We start from the raw sequence: 21,514 nt of genomic DNA on the forward strand, positions 1-21,514 counted from the left end.
ATGAAAACCCCAAATTCAGAATCTCAGAAAATTAGAATATTACATGAAATCAATAAAAAAAAGGATTTTAAATACAGAAATGTCGGCCCTCTGAAAAGTATAATCATGCATATGTACTCAGTACTTGGTTTGGGCCCCTTTTGCATTAATTACTGCCTCAATGCGGCGTGGCATGGATGCTATCAGCCTGTGGCACTGCTGAGGTGTTATGGAAGACCAAGATGCTTCAATAGCGGCCTTCGGCTCTTCTGCATTGTTTGGTCTCATGTCTCTCATCTTTCTCTTAGCAATGCCCCATAGATTCTCTATGGGGTTCAGGTCAGGCGAGTTTGCTGGCCAATCAAGCACAGTAATACCATGGTCATTGAACCAGGTTTTGGTACTTTTGGCAGTGTGGGCAGGTGCCAAGTCCTGCTGGAAAATGAAGTCAGCATCTCCATAAAGCTTGTCTGCTGAAGGAAGCATGAAGTGCTCTAAAATGTGCCGGTAGACGGCTGTGTTGACTCTGGACTTAATAAAGCACAGTGGACCAACACCAGCCGATGACATGGCTCCCCAAACCAACACAGACTGTGGAAACTTCACACTGGACTTCAAGCATCTTGGATTGTGTGCCTCTTCATTCTTCCTCCAGACTCTGGGACCTTGGTTTCCAAATGAGATGCAAAATTTGCTCTCATCAGAAAAGAGGACTTTGGACCACTGAGCAACAGACCAGTTCTTTTTTTCTTTAGCCCAGGTAAGACGTTTGACATTTGAAGCCCATGTCCAGGACCCGTCTGTGTGTGGTGGCTCTTGATGCAGTAACTCCAGCCTCAGTCCACTCCTTGTGAAGCTCCCCACACATTTGAATGGCCTTTTCCTGACAATCCTCTCCAGGCTACAGTCATCCCTGCTGCTTGTGCACCTTTTTCTTCCACACTTTTCCCTTCCACTTAACTTTCTATTAATGTGCTTTGATACAGCACTTTGAGAACATCCAACTTCTTTTGCAATTACCTTTTGAGGCTTTCCCTCCTTGTGGAGGGTGTCAATGATGGTTTTCTGCACAACTGTCAGGTCAGCAGTCTTCCCCATGATTGTGAATTCAACTGAACCAGACTGAGAGACCATTTAAAGGCTCAGGAACCCTTTGCAGGTGTTTAGCTGATTAGAGTGTGACACTTTGAGTCTACAATACTGAACCTTTTCACAATATTCTAATTTTCTGAGATTCTGAATTTGGGGTTTTCATAAGCTGTAAGCCATAATCACCAAAATTATATCAAATAAAGGCTTGAAATATCTTACTTTGCTTGTAATGAGTCTATATAATATATTAGTTTCACCTTTTAAGTTGAATTACTGAAATTAATGAACTTTTGCACGATATTCTAATTTTTCGAGTTTCACCTGTATGTATTTATTATTTCACCCTTATACAGTCATGCAAAGTTTTGTTTACTTTCATTTTGAGCCTCTTTACCTTAAATTTAACCAACAGGATAACCAGGGGCTGACTAATGGAGAGCGGATCAGGAAGTCCTGTCATAGAATATGAGCTGTACAGATTTATGAAGCTCAGTTGAGGGAGGAAAAAACACATTGAACACATCCTGAAATAGCTTATGCATGAATCAGGAGATTATGGTTGTCCTTATTCAAGAACTAAGAAATGCTTTTTTTAGCATCAGGTAAGTGAATCATTTACTCATCCCAGGACTGCTACACATATGCCTGATTAAAGTTTGATCAAGCGGACACTAATATCCTGATGCCAGGCTGTGCATGCAGACAGAGAGCAACAGATCAATTTATAACAAACGAAAGAAAGAAAGAATTTCCAGTATATGATCCACGACACCAAACGTTCTTTAAAATGAAAACATTAATTAAGGGGTCTTTTAATGCAGTGACTCCCAAATAGTGGTGTGCATACCACAGGGGGTATCCAAGCAGGTTTAATAGGAAAACTGAACAGAAATTTTTACTTCAAAATTCAGGGTTTTCAATAGATTAAAAAAGTAAATCATGAATAATCGCTGACACTTATCTCTTCTTCACAACAATACAACATCAGATTCAACTGCTCCCAGAACTGTCAAAACTTAAAGCTTAGGTGTTTCAAAAACTACTAGGTCTGTTTTTCACACACAATATTGATTGTTTCAAGTTTATCAATTGAATCGTTACAATAATGGCCATTTTAATAATGTTAATGATAATGCTAATTGATATCCAGTCACTGGCTTGAATCAAGAACCGGTCCTTTTTCAGAAATGGTTCCACTTTCTGAAAAGTAGGCTACTGGAGCCAGAGACTATTTAGCAGAGATGGGCCACTTCTATTCAAATGAATGGGAGAAATTGGAATGCCCAACAGTCAACAGATGCAGAAAGAAAGTCCCACCTTACAGGTAAAAGTACCAAAATCCATTTAGATACAAACATCTCCTGTCAAACATCTGGAGAATGCGCATGCGCATTAGCTATACAATCAATTTTGTGAAATCTGAGGTAATGAAACACAATTTATGATTCCAGTGTTGTAAGATTTTACAACTGATTTGAAATATGTTTTTTGATCATAATCTTGACCAACTGTTTTGGAGATTTCAGTCTTTCCCCATTTTAGTACATAGGAGCTGCACTGTATGCCGCTTGTTTACATAGAAAAATAGCTGTCCAGCCTGCCCAAGAGCATTCCAAAGATGGTCACCGAGTGGACTGACTTGCTAAAAAGACATTGCTGGAGCTCAGTGATTTTCACAACATTCTGATCTGTTAACGTTTCAATAATATCTGCATCCACCATTGGTATGAGGATTAGGCTATCAACGTCTTATTTTCTCTTGGCTGTGAACGTAAATCAGCAATCCACTTTTGAGCCCTGATTCTTTCTTGTGATTAAAAAGACTGTGCTAAAGGTGCTGTAAGTGACTTCTTCATGGAAAGGTATGCAAACAATGTTCAAACTCCCTTAAAGAAATTAATGAAATAAGTGTCCTGAGATATCTCACCAGTCTCTGTGACAGCTGTAGACTTTGTAAACAGCAAACAAATATGTGTCAGCTGATCGTGGACATTGACCCTTTTACCTGTCAATCATTTTGCTCGTTCTCAAAGTGTTGTATTTGAAGCTGATCATTGAGGCTATGATTCATAATGTTTGACAGATGAGGGCACTATTGTGCCACTGTTGAATTTGACAGCCACAGGAATAAACAATTCTGCTCTTTTGCTCGGTATTTGTCTCGAAATTATCTTTGAAGGGTGGGGTTGTGGAATGGGGGGTGTCAACAGCTCAGTCACGTGAAAGCTTCAGAACGCTAAAATCACTTAATGCACCCTCTTCATGGAATTTATGTTACTTTGCTAGACAAATGTGAATTTATAGTGAGACAATGAGGGTAGTGAGACAATAAGTACTGTTTTTCAAACATTGTTTTTCTAACTCAAAATCACTGAAAGAATTGTTAACACTAACCACTAAGGAACCAGAATCATTATGTGGAATCAGAATTGAAACTAGGTATGTGCATGAGTAATCGATTAATCGAATACTCATTCAACTTTAAATATTCAACTACTTAAAACACTACTCGAATATAGCAATTGGAGTTTACTTCATGAAACTGCTTCTCTAACCTAAATCTTGCTGTTACAACTCAGTGAATTGGTTGGTGTGGATGCATGACCTTGTTAAAGGAATAGTTTACCCAAAAATGTATTTAAAGAGATTATATTGCAAGAAGACTTCAATCTGTTTTTTTTTTTTTCATTTTTGAATCTAGATGTTGTTGTTTATGCATAGAGCTAATTGTTTCATAAGAATGACAGGTTCAATGTTGGAAGTTGAACTTAAATTCTAAATTACTAGTAACCAATTATTTGTTTTTTATGTGATAAGAAAATTCCCATCCTTAATTGAAACTGTAAAATTCCTAATGTTTCTTATCTCTAATAATATAACTTACAGGAACACATTTCTGGCCACATTTGGTGTTAATAAAGGGGTGCTGAAGCCCTACTAATGGGGCTGTGGGGGTGCATAAGATGTTTAAATGGGCCTGATCTAGTATTAAAGAGTGGGGAACAGCATGTATCCAGGCAGAGCATCTCTGTCTCTATTCATTTAACCAGCACAAGGTAAAGATAGACACAGTAAAAAAGAAAGGGAGAGAGAGAGAGAAGGAGTGAGAGAAAGATGATAAGGTGCCAGTGATGAAAGACAACAAGGAGATGGATGAAACCAGTTGGATTGGGGTTTGATGGTTGATTGCAAAAAGAATGTCAACATCACTTTGCAGGATGCCATTCAGTCAAAGGTGTTTTCATAAAACCATGCTCACGGAAAAGGGAGGGAAAGTCAGGAGGGAGGGGAGCATCGGATACTTACACAACTGTTCTCTTTCAGACAGACACCATGGTGCTCGGCACGTTGCTGTTTATCTGAAAAGTTGGAGCAAGAGTGTTCATTCTTCTGTCTTTCCCCACTGAATAAAATCAATCACTCTTTACTTTCAGAGGTGTGGACAAATGGTCTTGAAATGAATGTTGAGAAAATATGTGGTGAGAGACCCACTTTCCAAGTTTGAGATAAACTTCTTTATTAATGGTTTTATCCAAAATATCCAAGTTGAACAAGACTGATCTCACAGTGAAATCGGAAACATAATGTTGAAACAGTGGTCCATGCGGGAAGTGTTTTTAAACATAAGGGCTCTTGTGAGCTCCATTGCGAAATGCCCACAGAGGGGTTCTAAAAGTGAGCTATAAAGCAAGTAATATTTAGATTTAAAGGATGTAATAGTCGGAAGAATGCATATTTTATTTAATCTACCCAAAACCCCAACCCTAAACCTAAACATCAGTGGAGTAAAAATATTTTCTTAGAGGGAAAATTTAACCTCCGATTTGCGCTCATCACTGATTATGCGAACGCAATTTCTTCCTGGATTCAACGTGGGACAAGAACCCAGGTCTCCTATGCGGCTGATACAAAGCACTTCTGGGTGCACCAGAGAAAAAGATGCACTTGAACTGATGCAAAAATGTCTGATGTTAGATGCCACTAGAAACTACGCAATAATGGGGCCAATGTTATGATACTTGAACATTGGGCAGCAAAATTCCAACTTCCCGTGTGATTATGTTGGTTTAACTACACTACCAGTTTTCACGCAACCAATATCTCGAAGTATCCACCTGGAATACTTTTGAGCAGTATTGAATAAGCTTGCTTGCATGCTGGATGCTTTTAATACATTTTAAATACATTTTAATTGTGTGTATTCATACATGATTGTAAGCACAATTTATATGTGTCTACAAAGCTGAATTCAAGCATTTAAGCACAAGCATTTCAAACAAAAAGATTTTAAAGATCATGAGAAACAATAAATTCAGTGACACGTGTCCAAACTTTTGCCTTGTAGACTAGATGCACAGAAAGAGAGAGATAGGTATGGAAAGTTCATGAAATGTGAACGAGTGCTCTGTATTCTGCTCGGCCAACCTGCTTTTCTACATCAAAGGAAGTTCCAGAATTCATGGCTCAAGGTCCAAATTTATTGGCACCGACTGTCCAGTTGATAGCCCTTGCTCTCACTGGCCCGAGAGTGGAAAAGCGGCTAATCAGCACCTTTGTTCAGTAGCCAGGGCACTAACCAGGGAGTCTTCAATTTCTATGGAAATTTCCATTTCTTTTCAGTCATTAGAGGAAAAACGCAAGACCATAATTATGAAGTTCAAGCATTATTTTCTTTTTAAAAGACACATTGTTTGTAATATCTTTCATTCATAATGTGCATGAAAGAGAAACAATGTTTTAAATATTAGAGTTTTTAGAAGAAGATTAAAAGTACACTTTTTATATTACATTTTATATTATATTTAGTATATTTATTTCTTCATTTACTGTGTTCACGATACACTGATTCATGACATATGGAACGCAACAATGGATTAATATGGATCCGAGCTTAAAGTGGCAAATACATTTTGGCATTGTGATATCTTAATATAAAATATTGTGTTAGAGTCTCATTAAACTTTTTTGCACTATGAAAGTATCATTCCACAACACTGATCTTTGTAACGATTGTGTGGAAGGAGGAGAAGGCAGACTGGAGGTGTGGATCCAAAAGCGGTCTTTATTTGAAATAACACAAACACTGGGGAAAATAAAAGGTCCACGATGGGAAAAGGAAACTAAAAATGCTGGATAACATACAGGAGGAGTGCGGACAGCGACCATCCACGAAGGGTAGGGAAATCCTCGAACGGGCTGAGAGCTGGGAACAAGAGCAGCAGGGAGAGAGGTTAACACAGAACATGTAACGTCAACGATCGACAGCGGAAGGGGAAAACAGCGGGGTTTAAATGGACAGACACGGTGATAACAAAATGACGAACAGGTGCGGACAATAACACGCAGACAGGGCCGGAAACGACGGGAAGAAGGGAAGTGTAGTTTTCACAGAGACAGTGAAACACGGGCGGACAACAAGGAAGACATGACAGGGAGCGTGAACGGTAAAACAGAAAACACGGGCGGACAACAAGGGAGCGTGACATGGAAAGTGACTAGTGACGGGTGAAACAGAAAACACGGGGCGGACAACACGAAACACGGTGCAGACGACGCGAAACACAGTGCAGGTGACACGAAACCGTGACAATCTTACTAATCTTTAATTTCTTATATAATTATCCTTGTTATCATCTAAAAAAAAAAAAAAAATTATATATATATATATATATATATATATATATATATATATATATATATATATATAATGCTTTCTTTTTTTCTTACAGTTTGAACAGAAAGGCCACAGTAATAAAAAGTTTGAAAAGATTATCTGACAAGGAACATCAATATCCACAATTTAAAAATGATTTCAATGGTTTGAAAGGCATTTTAAATAAACATAAAAGCACAACAATAAGTTAACTTGTAAACAACATGAAAATCTTTAGGGTTTAACATTAGCTATAAAAACAGTACAAAATAATGAGATTAACTATTACATTATGCTACACAGCTCCTTTCATTTGAGAGAAAAGCACTGACATGTTAAGAACACAACAAGAAAGAAAAACAAGAGAGAGATGAGAGAAAGGCACACGGCAAGAGAGAGCAGAATCAATTTAGAGCATTTCCTGTGTTTTCAAGCGAATCTTGAAGAGTGATTTTTTCCATTACGTACACAGTAACCTCTGCAAGAAAACATTTGCTAAAACCGGAAACTGAAAAAATGCATTTTCTTCAAATGCACTCAAATGTTATTCCATTAACACACCCAGAAAAGTCACATACAGCAGGGCCCAAAAGTCTTGGACAATGAAATCTGGGATTTTTTAAACCGGACAATAAACATAGTGTGGTAGGGTTTTACAGAAAAGTTGTGATGCAAAATCAAGAAGCAGTTCAAATTTTAGGTTGCAAATTAAATGAAATTAAGGTCACAAATGACATCAAATCAGATATGTAATACTGACCATGTTAACTTATTTGTATAATAGGTCATATGTCCTTGCTTGTGTCCATTGAAGGAGCAGGATGTAAGATTCAGAAATCCTTGTTATTAATGACACCTGTGGCCATTAAGTGAACTGCAGCCAGCTACTTGCTGATCGTACTCGTATGATTGTTTTACTACAAACTTTGAGACTAAACCAAAACTACTTATCAGCTAACATAGCATACTGATACACACATATAAATGAACTATACAAGTTTACTGTTGCACTGTTATGTTGCTCTATTGTATTTTTTGTGTCATATGTATTTGCCTAAATTTATCCTGTATACCTGACTTTTAGTATAAAGAGAAAATCGTTGAAATTATTTGAAAGATATTAAGCAAGGTAGCTTGCAATCCGTCAGCGTTAGCAGGCAAGATCAAGTTAGCTATAGTTACTTCCTTATGGCAATATATTTCACATGATTTGCAGTTTTGTAAGCTTACCTGTCCAATAAGATGAACGCCAATTCAGAGTCGGTTTTGATCCCAAAAACTGAACAACGGTCCATCCAGGAATCAAATGCCCTGCCGATGTTCACTATAGTTTTCATTCGACCATGATCACGTTCCCGCTTAGCCAGGTGGGATTCGGTAAATAAATGTTTTTTGGTTTTTTTGCTTACTCTGTGTTTGTGTATGAGTCGGTGTTGTGCTGGGAGCCGGATGTTTGCTGGATTCCATCTCTAAGATAACGTTACCTAGTGTAGCAGTTTGTTGTCGCTGTTAAATAGTGGAAGAGAACCACTGAGGCAAGGTTCTCGGGAGCGAGCATAAACATCACATCCTTTGGATTTTCCCAGCAAAACCGGCCCGCTAAAATCAGTCTAAAGGCTTTAATAGGCAACCTAGGAAGTCCGGGAAGCTCTAATTTTTAAAGTTGCATTACAAGCCATTCACACATTGGCAAAAATAAATATTACATGAAAATTGTTACATACTGCAACGTTAAAGCACATACGCTGCTCTTTATATATATATATATATATATATATATATATATATATATATATATATATATACACCATATACCAACCACACTGTGTGATGAACACTCTCAATAATCACACATAAAGGAGACATGGGCAAGTTGTCACACGTTTTTACTGCACTGTATATTTCTCAGTGTGGGTTAATTTTTGAAAGTCCATCTTGGCTACAAACATTTAATGAATATTTAACATCCACTGTTATTGCTCAGGAAAAGTTAACTGAACACAATTTGAACCAATGGTGGGACATGATGTCATGTGTTTTATATCGATGACCATTGCCCTAGATGTTACCACATGAAGCAATATTTTTGGTTTTTGTCAGGTAACCTAAAAAATAACAACTTATTCAAATTAAAACCTGTATTTAATCTGACTGAATTTACCTTATAAATTAGGTAACACAAACAAAACATTTTATGGGTTAAATCAAGCAGAAATAGATCCTTAAGGTAACAATTGCAGGTTACCACTTTTATAGTGTAATCTCTTGACAATATATTTTGCTTTCAGTTTTGAGTTTCATACAAAGAGTTGTAACTGAGCTTCTTAGTCCATATATACTACATAAAGGAATTCATTTACAAAAGAGTGTATTTTATTATTTGGAAGTGATCCTGGATTTATGTAAACTGTATCAATGGCCTGATGGTGTTCCTTTGTAGGTGAAAGGCCACCGAGCGCACACAGATCTAACAAGCAGCTAACATGTTCAGTTAAAAAGCCTTTTGAGTCCCACTGACTATACGTCTTCTATATCCTGGCAAACATTGCTCTACAATACACTGCAAGAATAATCCCTGAAGAGACACATATATGCCACTTGCTCTATATGTCTATTTTTAGATGCACTGAATCCGAACAAACAACCAAACCAGCCACACCAAAAATCTACAGATAGGGAAAGTCAAGATTAAACATGCCCTCTTTAACCAGATCAAACTTCTGCGGTCGGGATCAAAAACTGCCACCATGTCTTTTTCCGATAGGGCTGCGAGTATTGAGGTTGAATAGGTTCACATGGGGGAAAAATGCGGTTCTGCCATGCGCTTGAAGCAGCTTGTGCTTCAACACGCAGAATGTGTTCTAACACGCAAGCTTCACCAGTCTCTTCTAATGTAGGGCTTTCAACCAGGGATGCCAAATAAAATAGAACAAGAAAATCATCTTGTCTGTCTTTATTGCCACACAACCAGAGCTGGTGCAAATTATTTCCAGGACTTGCACATGATGCTTCATAGAATGGTATTAATCTATTTTTGGCATGCTGCAATCTGAGTTAAGTATTCTGCATATGGGTATAATGGTAGCAGCTCATGGCTTACATTTTGCAGGGTTTGAACCAGAAGTCTTCTGGTTCTTTATCACTAAAACACACCAACCACACTGTGTGGTGAACACTCTCAATAATCACACATAAAGGAGACATGGGCAAATTGTCCCACTTTTTTTACTGCACTGTATATTTCTCAGTGTACAGTAGGTTCATTTTTGAAAGTCCATCTTGGCTACAACCATTTCATGAATATTTAACATCCACTGTTATTGCCCGGGAAAAGTTCATTGAACACAATTTGAACCAATGGTGGGACATGATGTCATGTATTTTATATATATGACCATTGCCCTAATGTACTGTATGCAAGTGTGGTTTGATTATGTTTGCTTGTTTACCCAACAGCTATGATGTGTAAACGGGTAGCCAATCAACTTGTGTACACTCTCTTTGCCTAATATTTAAATTTGCTCATTTTGCACGTAAGATGGTTTCTCTTATGATGCGTTCACATACAAAGCAAAGTGAGAGTTTCATGTGGCGCGATTACATAAAAAGTCAATGCACAGATGCGAATAGACGTGAATGAAACGAATGGCGTGACTCGAACACGCAAAATCGCTTCATTCGGTTCATTTTAATTTTCGCCAAAAAATCTGCATGCCGCATTGTCGTGAAAGACTATCAGCATTGAGATTGTCCGGATGTCACTGATTGTCATGTTCATTGTTTTCCTTTGTTCTTTTGTGTACTTTTATTTTGAAAATTCCTGTTCAGTTCTTAGTTTTGTCACATCCTGTTTTCCCTCCATGTTTTGTATCTGGGTTTTATTGGTTGATTACCTTGATTCAGTTCTTGTTTGTCATTGGTTTTAGTTAATTATCTCGTTATCCTGTTTCAGAGTTCTGTTTGTTGATTGGCCTTGTTACCCTTGTCCTTGTGTATTTAAACCCTGTTTGTTCCTTCATTCCCTTGTCGGTCGTTGAATGTTGTTGTACGTGAATGTTATGGTTGTTTCTCCTGCCTGTGGATGTTTTTCATGTTCATGTTGTTTTCCCCTCGTGGATATTTCTTTGTTCCTGTTTGTTTGCCCTCACTTTGATTTATAATAAAGAACCTGCTTTTGGATCCGCACCTCCTCGTCTGCCTTCACTCCTGCATTCGTTACACTGAAGTTGTTTGTTTCATGATAAATACATGTAGTGTGACAATACTTTACATTTAAAAATCATAAAAATGGTCATGATGTATTATTTTAATGCATGTAATGTGTTTACGTACAAGATATGTTCTGCCAAGAGCAAAATGAAAGTAAAATTATGTCTATGACTACCAGTAAATTCAAAGGGAAATTCTCTAAGGTATACTAGATTTGGGTCTACAGTTAATAAGGACAAAGGACATAAATCATACAACAAGGGGATTCATCAAGAGGGAAAAATCTATTACAGTTTATTTAAAATCAGTTATGTAGTCAGGTAAATAATATGGGGTTTCCTCATAGCTTTTGTAATCTATGATATATCCTGAAGAAAATATCATAAAAGTTTTAAAGTTTAGGACAGAATTTGCATGTCCCGCCCCCGGACATACGGGTATAAAGGCGGGGAAATGCGTCTGTTTCATTCAGAAATTTTCTTCGGAGCTGATGGTCGTGTATGCAGTGAGCTGCGAGTCACACACCTGTTCCTCTATCTCTGAGCGATTACTGCTGTTGGATCTATGGCGCACTTCAGCGGCTTTCCCCTTTCTCTGCACGGCAGTGCAGTTTGCCCCTGGGCGCTTCGACAGCGCAATACTAAAAGAGTGTTGTATAAAAGAGTGATTTTCTCTAAAAGAGTAATTCTCTCTAAAAGAGCAATACACAACAGCGTTGAACGTCCTTTTCAGGACGCGTCTTTGTAGCTCCTGGATGCGTGTACCCCTTTGTAGTTCCTGGATGCGTAAGAGTGCTCTCCGCTTCAGACGGCCACAGGCACTGTCTCGTGTGTCTGGGCTGCGATCACACCGAGGCAGCATTTGTGGATGGTTCATGTTCTCATTGCGAGAACATGACCATGGCAACGTTGTGGGCTTTCCTTCAACCAAAAGAACGCCACTCCAGCCGCCCCCCACGTCGCTCCTTCTTTCCACGGGATTGAGGACGACACGGCTGGCGATGGAGGCGAGCGGGCACAGTTTCGCCGGGTCGTACGTCCCAGCGAACCTCCCGCCCCCCGGCACGCTCGCTGACTTCCGTCCGGGCTCGAGGCAACAGCGGCTCGCCTCACAGCCAGCCTGCCTATCCTCTTGAGCCCCCCCGAGCTGGATGAGCTCGCCGCTGCATCGGAGAGCGGTTCGGCATCTGACGCGGAGGACTCGTCTGAGCTGCCACCTTCGGGCCAGCACACCCAGTCTGAGGTTGCCCGGGCCGCCACCAGCGTGGGGTTGGACTGGAACCCTCCGTTCTCCCCACAGCCGTCGTGGTAGGATGATTGGTTCCTGGGGTCCCTCCCAACCAAACCAGAGCCCTTCTACCAGGCAACTTTATGCCCTAAAGTGGTGCTTGTTCATGAATTGGTGTTCTTCTCGGGGCGAAGACCCACAAAGGTGCGCAGTCAGGTCAGTGCTCTCATTTCTGCAGTAGAGGTTGGAGGGGAGGCTGTCTCTGTTCACCTTGAAGGTGTATGTAGCTGCTATCACAGCCCACAACGACGCAGTAGACGGCAAGTCTTTGGGTAAGCACGACTTGATTATCAGGTTCCTAAGAGGCGCCCAGAGGTTAAATCCCTATCGGCCAAGCCTGTTCCCCTCCTGGGATCTCTCAGTTGTCCTCTCAGGCCTTCAAGAGACCCCCTTCGACTCAGGGCCCTCTCCTTGAAAACGGCCCTGCTGATCGCGCTCGCCTCCATCAAGAGGGTTGGGGACCTGCAAGCATTCTGTCAGCGACACTTGCCTGGAGTTCGGTCTGGCAGACACACATGTGATCCTAAGACCGCGGCCGGGCTACATGCCCAAGGTTCCTACCACGCCCTTCAGAGACGGAACGGTCTCCTTATGAGTGGATCCGTGTCTCCCATGGGCAGTTCCCGCCCCCCCGGTCCCCGTGTCTGTAGCAACTCCTCCCTCCGAAGAGGCGGGTCTAACACCGCGCCACTTCATACATGTGACCTAAAAGACAATGTGGTGTATTTCGCTACTTTTACCTCCCCCTCTCTGGGCGGGTGTGGTCTCCGCAGGGTCTTTTCACCCTGAAAGAATAGGAAACTGGGTAAGACCCCCTTCCCTTGTAATAAGGGTTCCGACGAATTTATGGGGCATTGGGGAAGGGTACGTGCAGTCTGATATAGCTGGGCGTTTTGGCACATCAAGTACCTACCCGCTCCTGTGTCAGCAGTACACGTACACGGCTCAGCGCATGGCATGATTTAAATTGGAAACCTAGTGTCGCTTCTTCGACACAACATCGAAGTGAGCGACAGAGGGGGAACATCTAGGTTACGGATGTAACCTCCGTTCCCCGATGGAGGGAACGAGACGTTGTGTCGACCGGCCACGTCGCTGAGCCGAGCCACTGTTGTGGCCGGACCATTTCCGGCTCCTCAGAAAAATCCTGAATGAAACAGACGCATTTCCCTGCATTTATACTCGTATGTTCAGGGGCGGGACATGCAAATTCTGTACGCCAACTTCTCATTGGCCTTTTTTCATAGATCAGAGGTATATTCGGCGCTCAAGAGAGACCCCCTGTGGCAGCGGGGGCGTGGTCAAGCGCCCGTCCGGGAGAGAGAAGCGGTAAGGGCGCTCACACCTGGGCCAAATTATGACTAACACCTGTCTCTAATTGCAGTAGAGTGAGGAGAGCGGTGAAAAAGCCAGCGGCCGCAGAGCAGAGGGAGTCGACCAGAACAAGCCAACCCACTGCGCTTGTGTTATTGTGTGTTGATTTTCTTATAATTGTTTGTGAGACAGACATTAAAAACCTTACCTTTTTTTTCCCTGGAACCTTCGTTTCCTGTCCTCCTTCCCGTGAGGGTTCTACACCCCCATTGTCGCTTTTTCGACACAACGTCTCGTTCCCTCCATCAGGGAACGGAGGTTACATCCGTAACCTAGACGCTTTCTTATCAGATTCAATGTTATGGAAAGAACCATCATAACAGAAAAATTCACAAATTATAAATGAAAATATTTATTTTTCTTAAAAAAGAAGCTAACATTTGAGACCCGAAACACTGTGCAACTGCAAGGACAAAAATAATACCTAGTATTTTATTTAAGATTGTATTTAAGGAAGGTTGAGAGTATGAAATAATTTCTGTTTCCAACATGTTCTGTGTTGAAACTATGCGTCTGTCATGTGTCAAATGAATGGAAGACTTGCACCCGAAGACCGACTCTGGAGTTGAACTAATAATTTCAAGTTCCTGTACAGAGCCTATGCGGCTGTCCGGTGTCAAATGAACAAAACACGGGAAAGGATTGTGTGTACGCGCCGCCACAACAAAATGAACAAATTCCACTCTGAGACTACTCATTCATATAAAATCATATAAAAGATTAGTTCAAAATGAACAAATCGTTCATGAATGACCCATCACTACATTCTCTGCAGCATGCATAGAGAGTTTTCTCTGAAAAATGCTATTAGGTTGGTAAATGCTCAGGTGGTTGCTGAGGCTTTTTCTTCTATTAGCTTGCACAGCAAGGTCTGCTTTGGCCTTGACACAAATAAGCATGTCTTTATCAAGGTAAGCCGTAGTCATACCAGGCACTGATATGCCATGTCACTAGTTAAATAAGCTCTGGTTTTTCCAAGCCCAGGTACACATTATGAGTCAGGTCACTAGCCATTTCAGCCAAGCAGACCCTGGCACACATAGAGATTTATTTAAATGTCATTATGTCATTCAGCCAAGGAGGCCAACACCTTGCCAGCATACATGGCTCTTCAGAGCAGCAGCAGACCACAAGTCAAGGTGGTAGATATGCTTGTTTGGGGGGTTGTGTTTTGTGTTATGCATTTGACAATTGTGCAGCAATATGTCATACATGCTTAATGCAGCATGTCTTGTGTTTCTCTAATTGTGCTGCAGCAACAGCGTTGCAGATATAGTCTGCAAAGAGCAGTGGTGTAGTCAGGGCCATATGCATATAGCAACTACAACATACAGGAGGGCAAAATAAAATGATCAATCATATTTTAATTAAACCCATATCAATAACAGATTTTGAAGCATTTACATATTTTATTACTATTCATATATTGTTCATGTTAAGATAAACGACTCACAGAATATGCATCATCTTATTTCCTGCTTTGTAATTAAAAATAAATAAATAATAATAAAAAACAAACACAAATTCTTGATAAATACCACTAATCTGAATAAACTATTAGTGGAAATCATCCCACTGGGGTATTTCTCAGAAACATGTTGAATACAGTGTTTTTCAGCTCATATATACCCAGATTACACAGTTTGCTTATGGCCCCAACTCCCAAAAAGTCCTCTGGCTACCCTTCCTCGCATGTGGTACATGTTTGAATGAATGATAGCAGTCAGGGAACACTATCCTCGTCAGAAGATCCCCTTCACCCCAGGTCAGATGAACAGGGACTTTTTGTAGGACTACATCACTGACCAAGACCAATATCCTATCAATATGTCATAACCAAATTAACATGCCAAATGATGTCACTTCTGCTTCTAACACAAAACCTTATAGTTACTGAGATGTAGTCCTTATGAAAATTTCCCCATGTGAAAACAAGCCCTGGTTTACCCTATACTCAATCTTGAACAATGCTCAATCTGTGCCACAATGGTTATCAGGTCCCTAAGGAAACATCGGTGTCCAAAACACCAAATTATTTTATGCTCCCCATTGCCAGTATGAAGTACCAGCACAATTTATGTTTCCTTTGTTTTTTCCTGTTATAGGTCAGAGCAAAGACACTTTATAATAAGATGGGGGCCCTAATCAATCAATCTCCCAGCATGCTTTGCTCTTAAAGTGACCATCAATGAGGACAACCACTTGTACAGCTTCTGATAGTCTAATCTTCCCATCTTTAGGTAATCATCAGCACTGGCGCCAGAGGTGAATTTGAGGTGTATGATTGGACGTTCATGCATGTGTGTGTGTTGCTATTCTTATTTCATACAATAAGCCATTCATATTGGCTTCAATCACATCCTGTCCGGTTTTCCCTTTTTTGCCAAAGAAACATCATGTCAGTGATCTTAATCATAAACTAGGGTCAGACGGCTGTGGTGGTACAGAGACATGAATGGAAGTCATGGCAGTCGTTCAAGTCCTTGTGTTCTTAAATAGAACTTTCAAATGAAGTCAATGACTGGCTGTATCAATAAAGGTCTGGCTTGTTTGTTATGCGTCACTCATAACTTGTGCAGCAATGAGTGATACCTCTCATAGCAACAGATCGAGAAGCTTCTGTTTGATTTGAATCAGTCAGTGTCATTTGGGCCTTGCACATAACACTGTTTGCTTCAGGGGTACAGTATATAGTTATGTTATTAAAACATCTACTTGAACATTGCTTGGGCATTGATATATGGTTGCTAAGGTGCTCTGAGTGGTTTTTAGCATGTTGCTATGTGGTTGCTAAGGTTTTATGGGTGGTTATGGGTTTGCTATGCATAGAAATGGCCCGGGTCCCTCCTTTAATGTAAGTCTAAGGGTTTTTCGTCCATTTGTCATCCACCAGACAAAATTCACAATCTGATCAATTAAAAAGTTATATTACACTTCTCCTCAACAAGCTGCACTGTTTGGACAAAATTCATGTCCGCAGCACAAATGTGTGGAATGAGTTACAGTATGTGCCAAAATGTAATATTTAGACCCCATTTCCACCTGATATTAATATGCATTTCGGGTGATATGATCACATGTGGTCAGCCCTAAATACAGATCTAAATGGGATCTAAACCATTTTATGATCGGCTCACAAATGTGGTAAAAAAACGCATGTGACTACATTACATTTGAGGTGTAAACACTAATCTGTCATGTATGTGTCCCGGCAGCAGTGAAGCGCCACCCCTCACCTGTTAATTAAACAAGAGTTTAAACTTTGCCATTTACGAGCGGCTTTAAAAAGAAACAACCATCCGATCTGAAAATTTCGGATACATACACAATCACGAGAACTTCACTGATCTTCTTGAGAGTGTCTGATATCAAAACAGACAAGAAGCACGAACACTTGAAGCTACTTTAATACAGGTAATTCACTAAAATAATGGATAATTCTGCTTGACATGTTGTGCTTGTGCTAAGATTAAATTTCAACTGCATCTGGAAGAAATAGCACAGTTTTTTTTTTTGTGTTTTCTTAGACTTTACTGACTTTATTGTGTTTTATTATCGTGCAGTAACACACTGGCATAGTGATTGATGTATGTTGTCTTGAAACAGAGACCCTCCAAGTCCGAACACAAGTGGTCACAGGAGACGCATTTGAGAGACCAGGTGTCTCGGAACAGCAACAGATCACCTGAAACACATCGTAATACCTCAAGGAAATGGGGCCTTAAAGGTTATTAGTTTGTTAAAATCCCTAACCAACTTTTAGCCTCTTTGGTTTTCAGTCATTTATCAGGTCACATCTTTTTTTGGCTGTATTGTTGGTGAATCTTGTTCCCTACGTCTTGTCATACAATTCTAGTATCTTGTTTCAAATTCAAAATAAAAGTTGCAGGTAAATGCATTCAACCTTTGTTTGTTAAACCGAAATTACGGTTTATCTGTTGAACATGACATGATGTAGGAGCCTCAAGAGCACAGCGTTCTGTTATATAAGGGGGAGAAAATTATAAACTCACTGTAATTAAAACCACTGGACCTCTACTTGACCTTTTCATCCGAAGTGTCCTATTTTCATAAGAAAACCCCATTTCCTTGGATCCAGGAAGACAGTCCTGGGGAGGAGGTACATTTAATTCAATACCACATTAAACTCCAAATGAGAGTCTTCCTGCCCAGGACCAACAAGAGCTTAGGTACAGGCCGAGAATGGGTGGGTGAGGAAACTCACAGGTCAATGGGTTCAATGAGGGCCAGAGGGGCGATTGAAAGAAGAGTTCATGATGACTTGATTTTTAAGTGTTGTAGACCCCTTCTGTATATTATAACTTTAAGATCATTACAATATACAAGGAGATGTACTTGCTATCAGTTGTATGATGAATGTACATTGAAATATATTGACAGTTGTACATCAAACCTATACATTTTACTGTCTATACATTAACCAGTAAGCCTGTAAATTTGTATGCATGAAGCCAGCACTGAAAAATCTAGCAATGGATACAAATTATCCCAAGCAAAACTGACCTTTCCAGCCCCAGAAGCACTGCCCGTTGTGTGTGGTTAATGACACACAATTGAGTGGGTAAACAAACTGTCTGGGAACGAATAAATCATTGCACATAGCTCATCAAAGTAAACAACCTGAGGTAAACAAGGCAGACAAGGGCTCCTGACTCTAGGCAAAATAGTTACTAAAGATACAAAACCCAAGTTTTTGTAATACAAACTCCATTTAATTAGCTTCAGACATAATCAGTGCAGGACTGCGTGACAGCTGGCTGAGAAAATAAATTATTTGGATGATGGATTAAACTTCAGGAAACACTTGGAATAGATGGTTGTTTTCAGTCCAAAACATTACTGACCAATCATATCTTAGCATCTTTCATATTACTTGACACATTTAGTCTCTTTTCTAATGTAAATCTCTGGATGTTTTATAAGGAAATTACAGAAAATATCCAGAAATACAGTAAAGTGTATGCTGTGTGCAAATGCACATGAATAACATCAGTAAGGACACCAACTTTTGCTCCAAGTTTAATTATAGTTAAATGGACATTTCACCCAAAAATGATAAATTCTCTCATCAATTACTCACCCCATGCTGTCTCAAACTCATACGACTTTCTTTTGCGGAAACACAAACAAAGATATTTTGATCTCGATATGATGAGTTCTTGTCCAAACATTTTAAGTAAATGGGGTCAAGCACCAACATGGACATAAATGCAGCATAGTAAATAAGGACTTAAAGAGCCTATACTATGCTAATTTACAGGTTCATAATTTTATTTTGGGGGTCTACTAGAATAGGTTTACATGATTTAATGTTCACATTATTTTTCTCTTACCGTACTTTTCTTTTTCCGATCTTCATACTCTGGCTGAAAAGCTCTGACTTAACTCCTGTCTCTTTAAAGCTCCACTTTCCAAAAAGCCAAGTCTGCTCTGATTGGTCAGCTGGCCTAGTCTGTTGTGATTGGTCACCTGCATAGAGCGCGTGTCAGAAATGAAATGGCACTTACCAAAACAGTGCTTCGTGAGCACCTCTGTAAACACTACTGTAACTATGGTAACAGTCAGTTTTTGCCATACCAATTCGAGCCAGAGCCTGAGTCTGATAATGAATAAAATAAATGAAAGTTTGGAAGAACAAGCTGATTGACCCGAACCACCTTCGCAAGCACGACTTGAGCAGGATATTTCACAGTGGTAAGTTTTAATTTTGTAGCTTTCTAACAAGTACACTTTTGATTATTGTGAACCTAACAAAGCTTCAAGTAAAAGACACGTAGTGCCTCTGAGTTAGTCATCTTTTACTGGAATGGGTGTAGCCAATCTTTTATTGGCCAAGATATGAACGGAGAACAGAGGCTTACTCCCGGTTGGACATTACCGGGTGTATTAGAGAGTTAGTGAGCAAGTTAGCCGTGGACTACCGATAGCGGCAGTAACATTACAGCTTGTAATTATAAAAGACTCTTGATATCGACCATTTTGTTGCACAGCTTTAGGTATAAGCCGACCCACAGCTGAACAGTAAACCCTTAGATGTAAAATTACCATTTGTAAAAATAAATCCATCTCCACACTAGATCAGTATTCATGATAGTAAGAAAAAATCAATCGGGATAATACGACACAGTTGTAGGTAAAAATGGGCCTGCAGATGATTAACAAAACTATTTCAACACAATAACATTAGCTAGCAGGTTAGCAGAGGCCTACATCTGTGCACTGGGTGTACACCAAACAATGAGGTTTTGCTTTCGCAGTGAAGGAAACAGCGTCTTCTCGACATGGCTACAACACTAACCCAACTCATCCTGGCCTCGGCTATGTTTGTTTGAGGGTAGGCCAAAGTAGCCCTTAGGCGGGCATTATGCAAATGTATTACATAGTGGTGTAGATACTTTAAGGAAGAAATGGCTGGACTACAAACAGCCCGTTTCTTGTAGTTCTTGAGCAGTGTTGTCTGTGGGAGAGAAGTACACCCTTCTGCGTGGACTTTGTGCTTTGTAACTTTGCAGACCCTTTTACATGCACAAAGAGCTGAAGAAAGTCATATGCATTTGAGACAGCATGAGGGTGAGTAAATTATGAGAGAATTATTATTTTTGGGTGAACTGTTTAAATAACTTTAGTTTCTTTATTAAAGTTTCTTTATTTATTGATTGATTCAGGTCATGGTAGAAGTGATAGTAACTAAACCATTTGAAGTACCATAGTGAGTAGTTCTGTTAACTTACACAAATGTTACCAGTTGTAATCGCTATTAAATTAGGCTTTTCCTTTTTCAGTTGTCTCTGATTAGCATTTTCCTTGATTCTGATTTGCAGAATCTTCATATTACTGAATAATTGCATTCCGCAATTTCTTTAAAGAAAAGCAGCAGATAAAAATGCTCTGCAATGTCACACTTCATTCCAGACCACAAAATAATAATACCCAATTACTTTTTGCCACTTTATGAGCACATTATACTGATAAATGCACTGTTCACGGCAATCTCCCATATATTCCAATGGGATGTTCTTTAAAGCTTGTCTGAGGGAGCAACAGTAACAAAGAGGGCGGAGTGTAGAGAAGGGTGAAATGCCATACAATGTTTTTCTGTACCTGTAAATGACACCATTCTGGTGCAGGAACATGAGGGCAGAGGTCACCTCAGCAGCGTAAAATCGGGAACGAGCTTCATCGAATTTACGTGACCGCTGAATCTGAAACATCAGGTCTCCACCGTTCACATACTCCATGATGAAGAACAGACGATCCTGAGGAGAACATAGAGAACAGTTTTATAAACTACATAAAAACATTTTCATGGTTTCATTAGAACAATTTCTTAGATGTATTCTTCACAGTAATGCTCGATTAAACAAACTGCAGAAATCTTTTGAAGTCTTTAGTAGTCCGCATGAAAGTAGGGATGACATTTTATTGATTTTTATATAGATTTGTATCAATAAGAAGGAAATTATCGATTCTGGTTCTGTTTCAGAATCCCCTTCACATTTCCAGTTCCCTAAAGATTACATCAACAATTATTTTAGCACTATTGAGGAAGCACCACCTAATAATTGGTCCTAACTATGTGCTAATTTCCAACCTTGATGTTTGCTTGATTTACAGCTGGACAAGATGAAAGTAATGAGTCAAAAAACAACTCTGACAGTGATTCATTGCACTGATTCAGACCACCAACTCATGAGTTCCCTTTGAGAGTCTTTGATTGATTAATTCAAAATAAGAGTAATTCGTTCACAAATTGGACTTCAACGCTTGCGCTGTACAGTATGTTTGTAGTTCTGTACAATCGGTGAGAGCAATGCAGTTGAAAGATTGCTTTGTCTATGTACAGTGCTGGGTGGATTACTTATGAATTTTAATCAGGTACTGATTACAAATTACATGAAA

General features: G+C 39.8%; 1 protein-coding gene across 1 annotated transcript in view; it reads right to left on the minus strand.

The window, feature by feature from the left end:
• Positions 1–21,514, minus strand: part of LOC127660682 (protein kinase C epsilon type-like) — a 144,405-nt gene that overhangs the window by 20,370 nt on the left and 102,521 nt on the right. The window contains exon 11 of the mRNA XM_052151047.1: positions 20,717–20,871. Coding sequence (XP_052007007.1) covers positions 20,717–20,871 — 155 coding nt within the window. The remainder of the gene's footprint in view (positions 1–20,716; positions 20,872–21,514) is intronic.

The sequence above is a fragment of the Xyrauchen texanus genome, chromosome 20, assembly GCF_025860055.1.
Source record: "Xyrauchen texanus isolate HMW12.3.18 chromosome 20, RBS_HiC_50CHRs, whole genome shotgun sequence".
In the NCBI taxonomy this organism is placed as follows: domain Eukaryota; kingdom Metazoa; phylum Chordata; class Actinopteri; order Cypriniformes; family Catostomidae; genus Xyrauchen; species Xyrauchen texanus.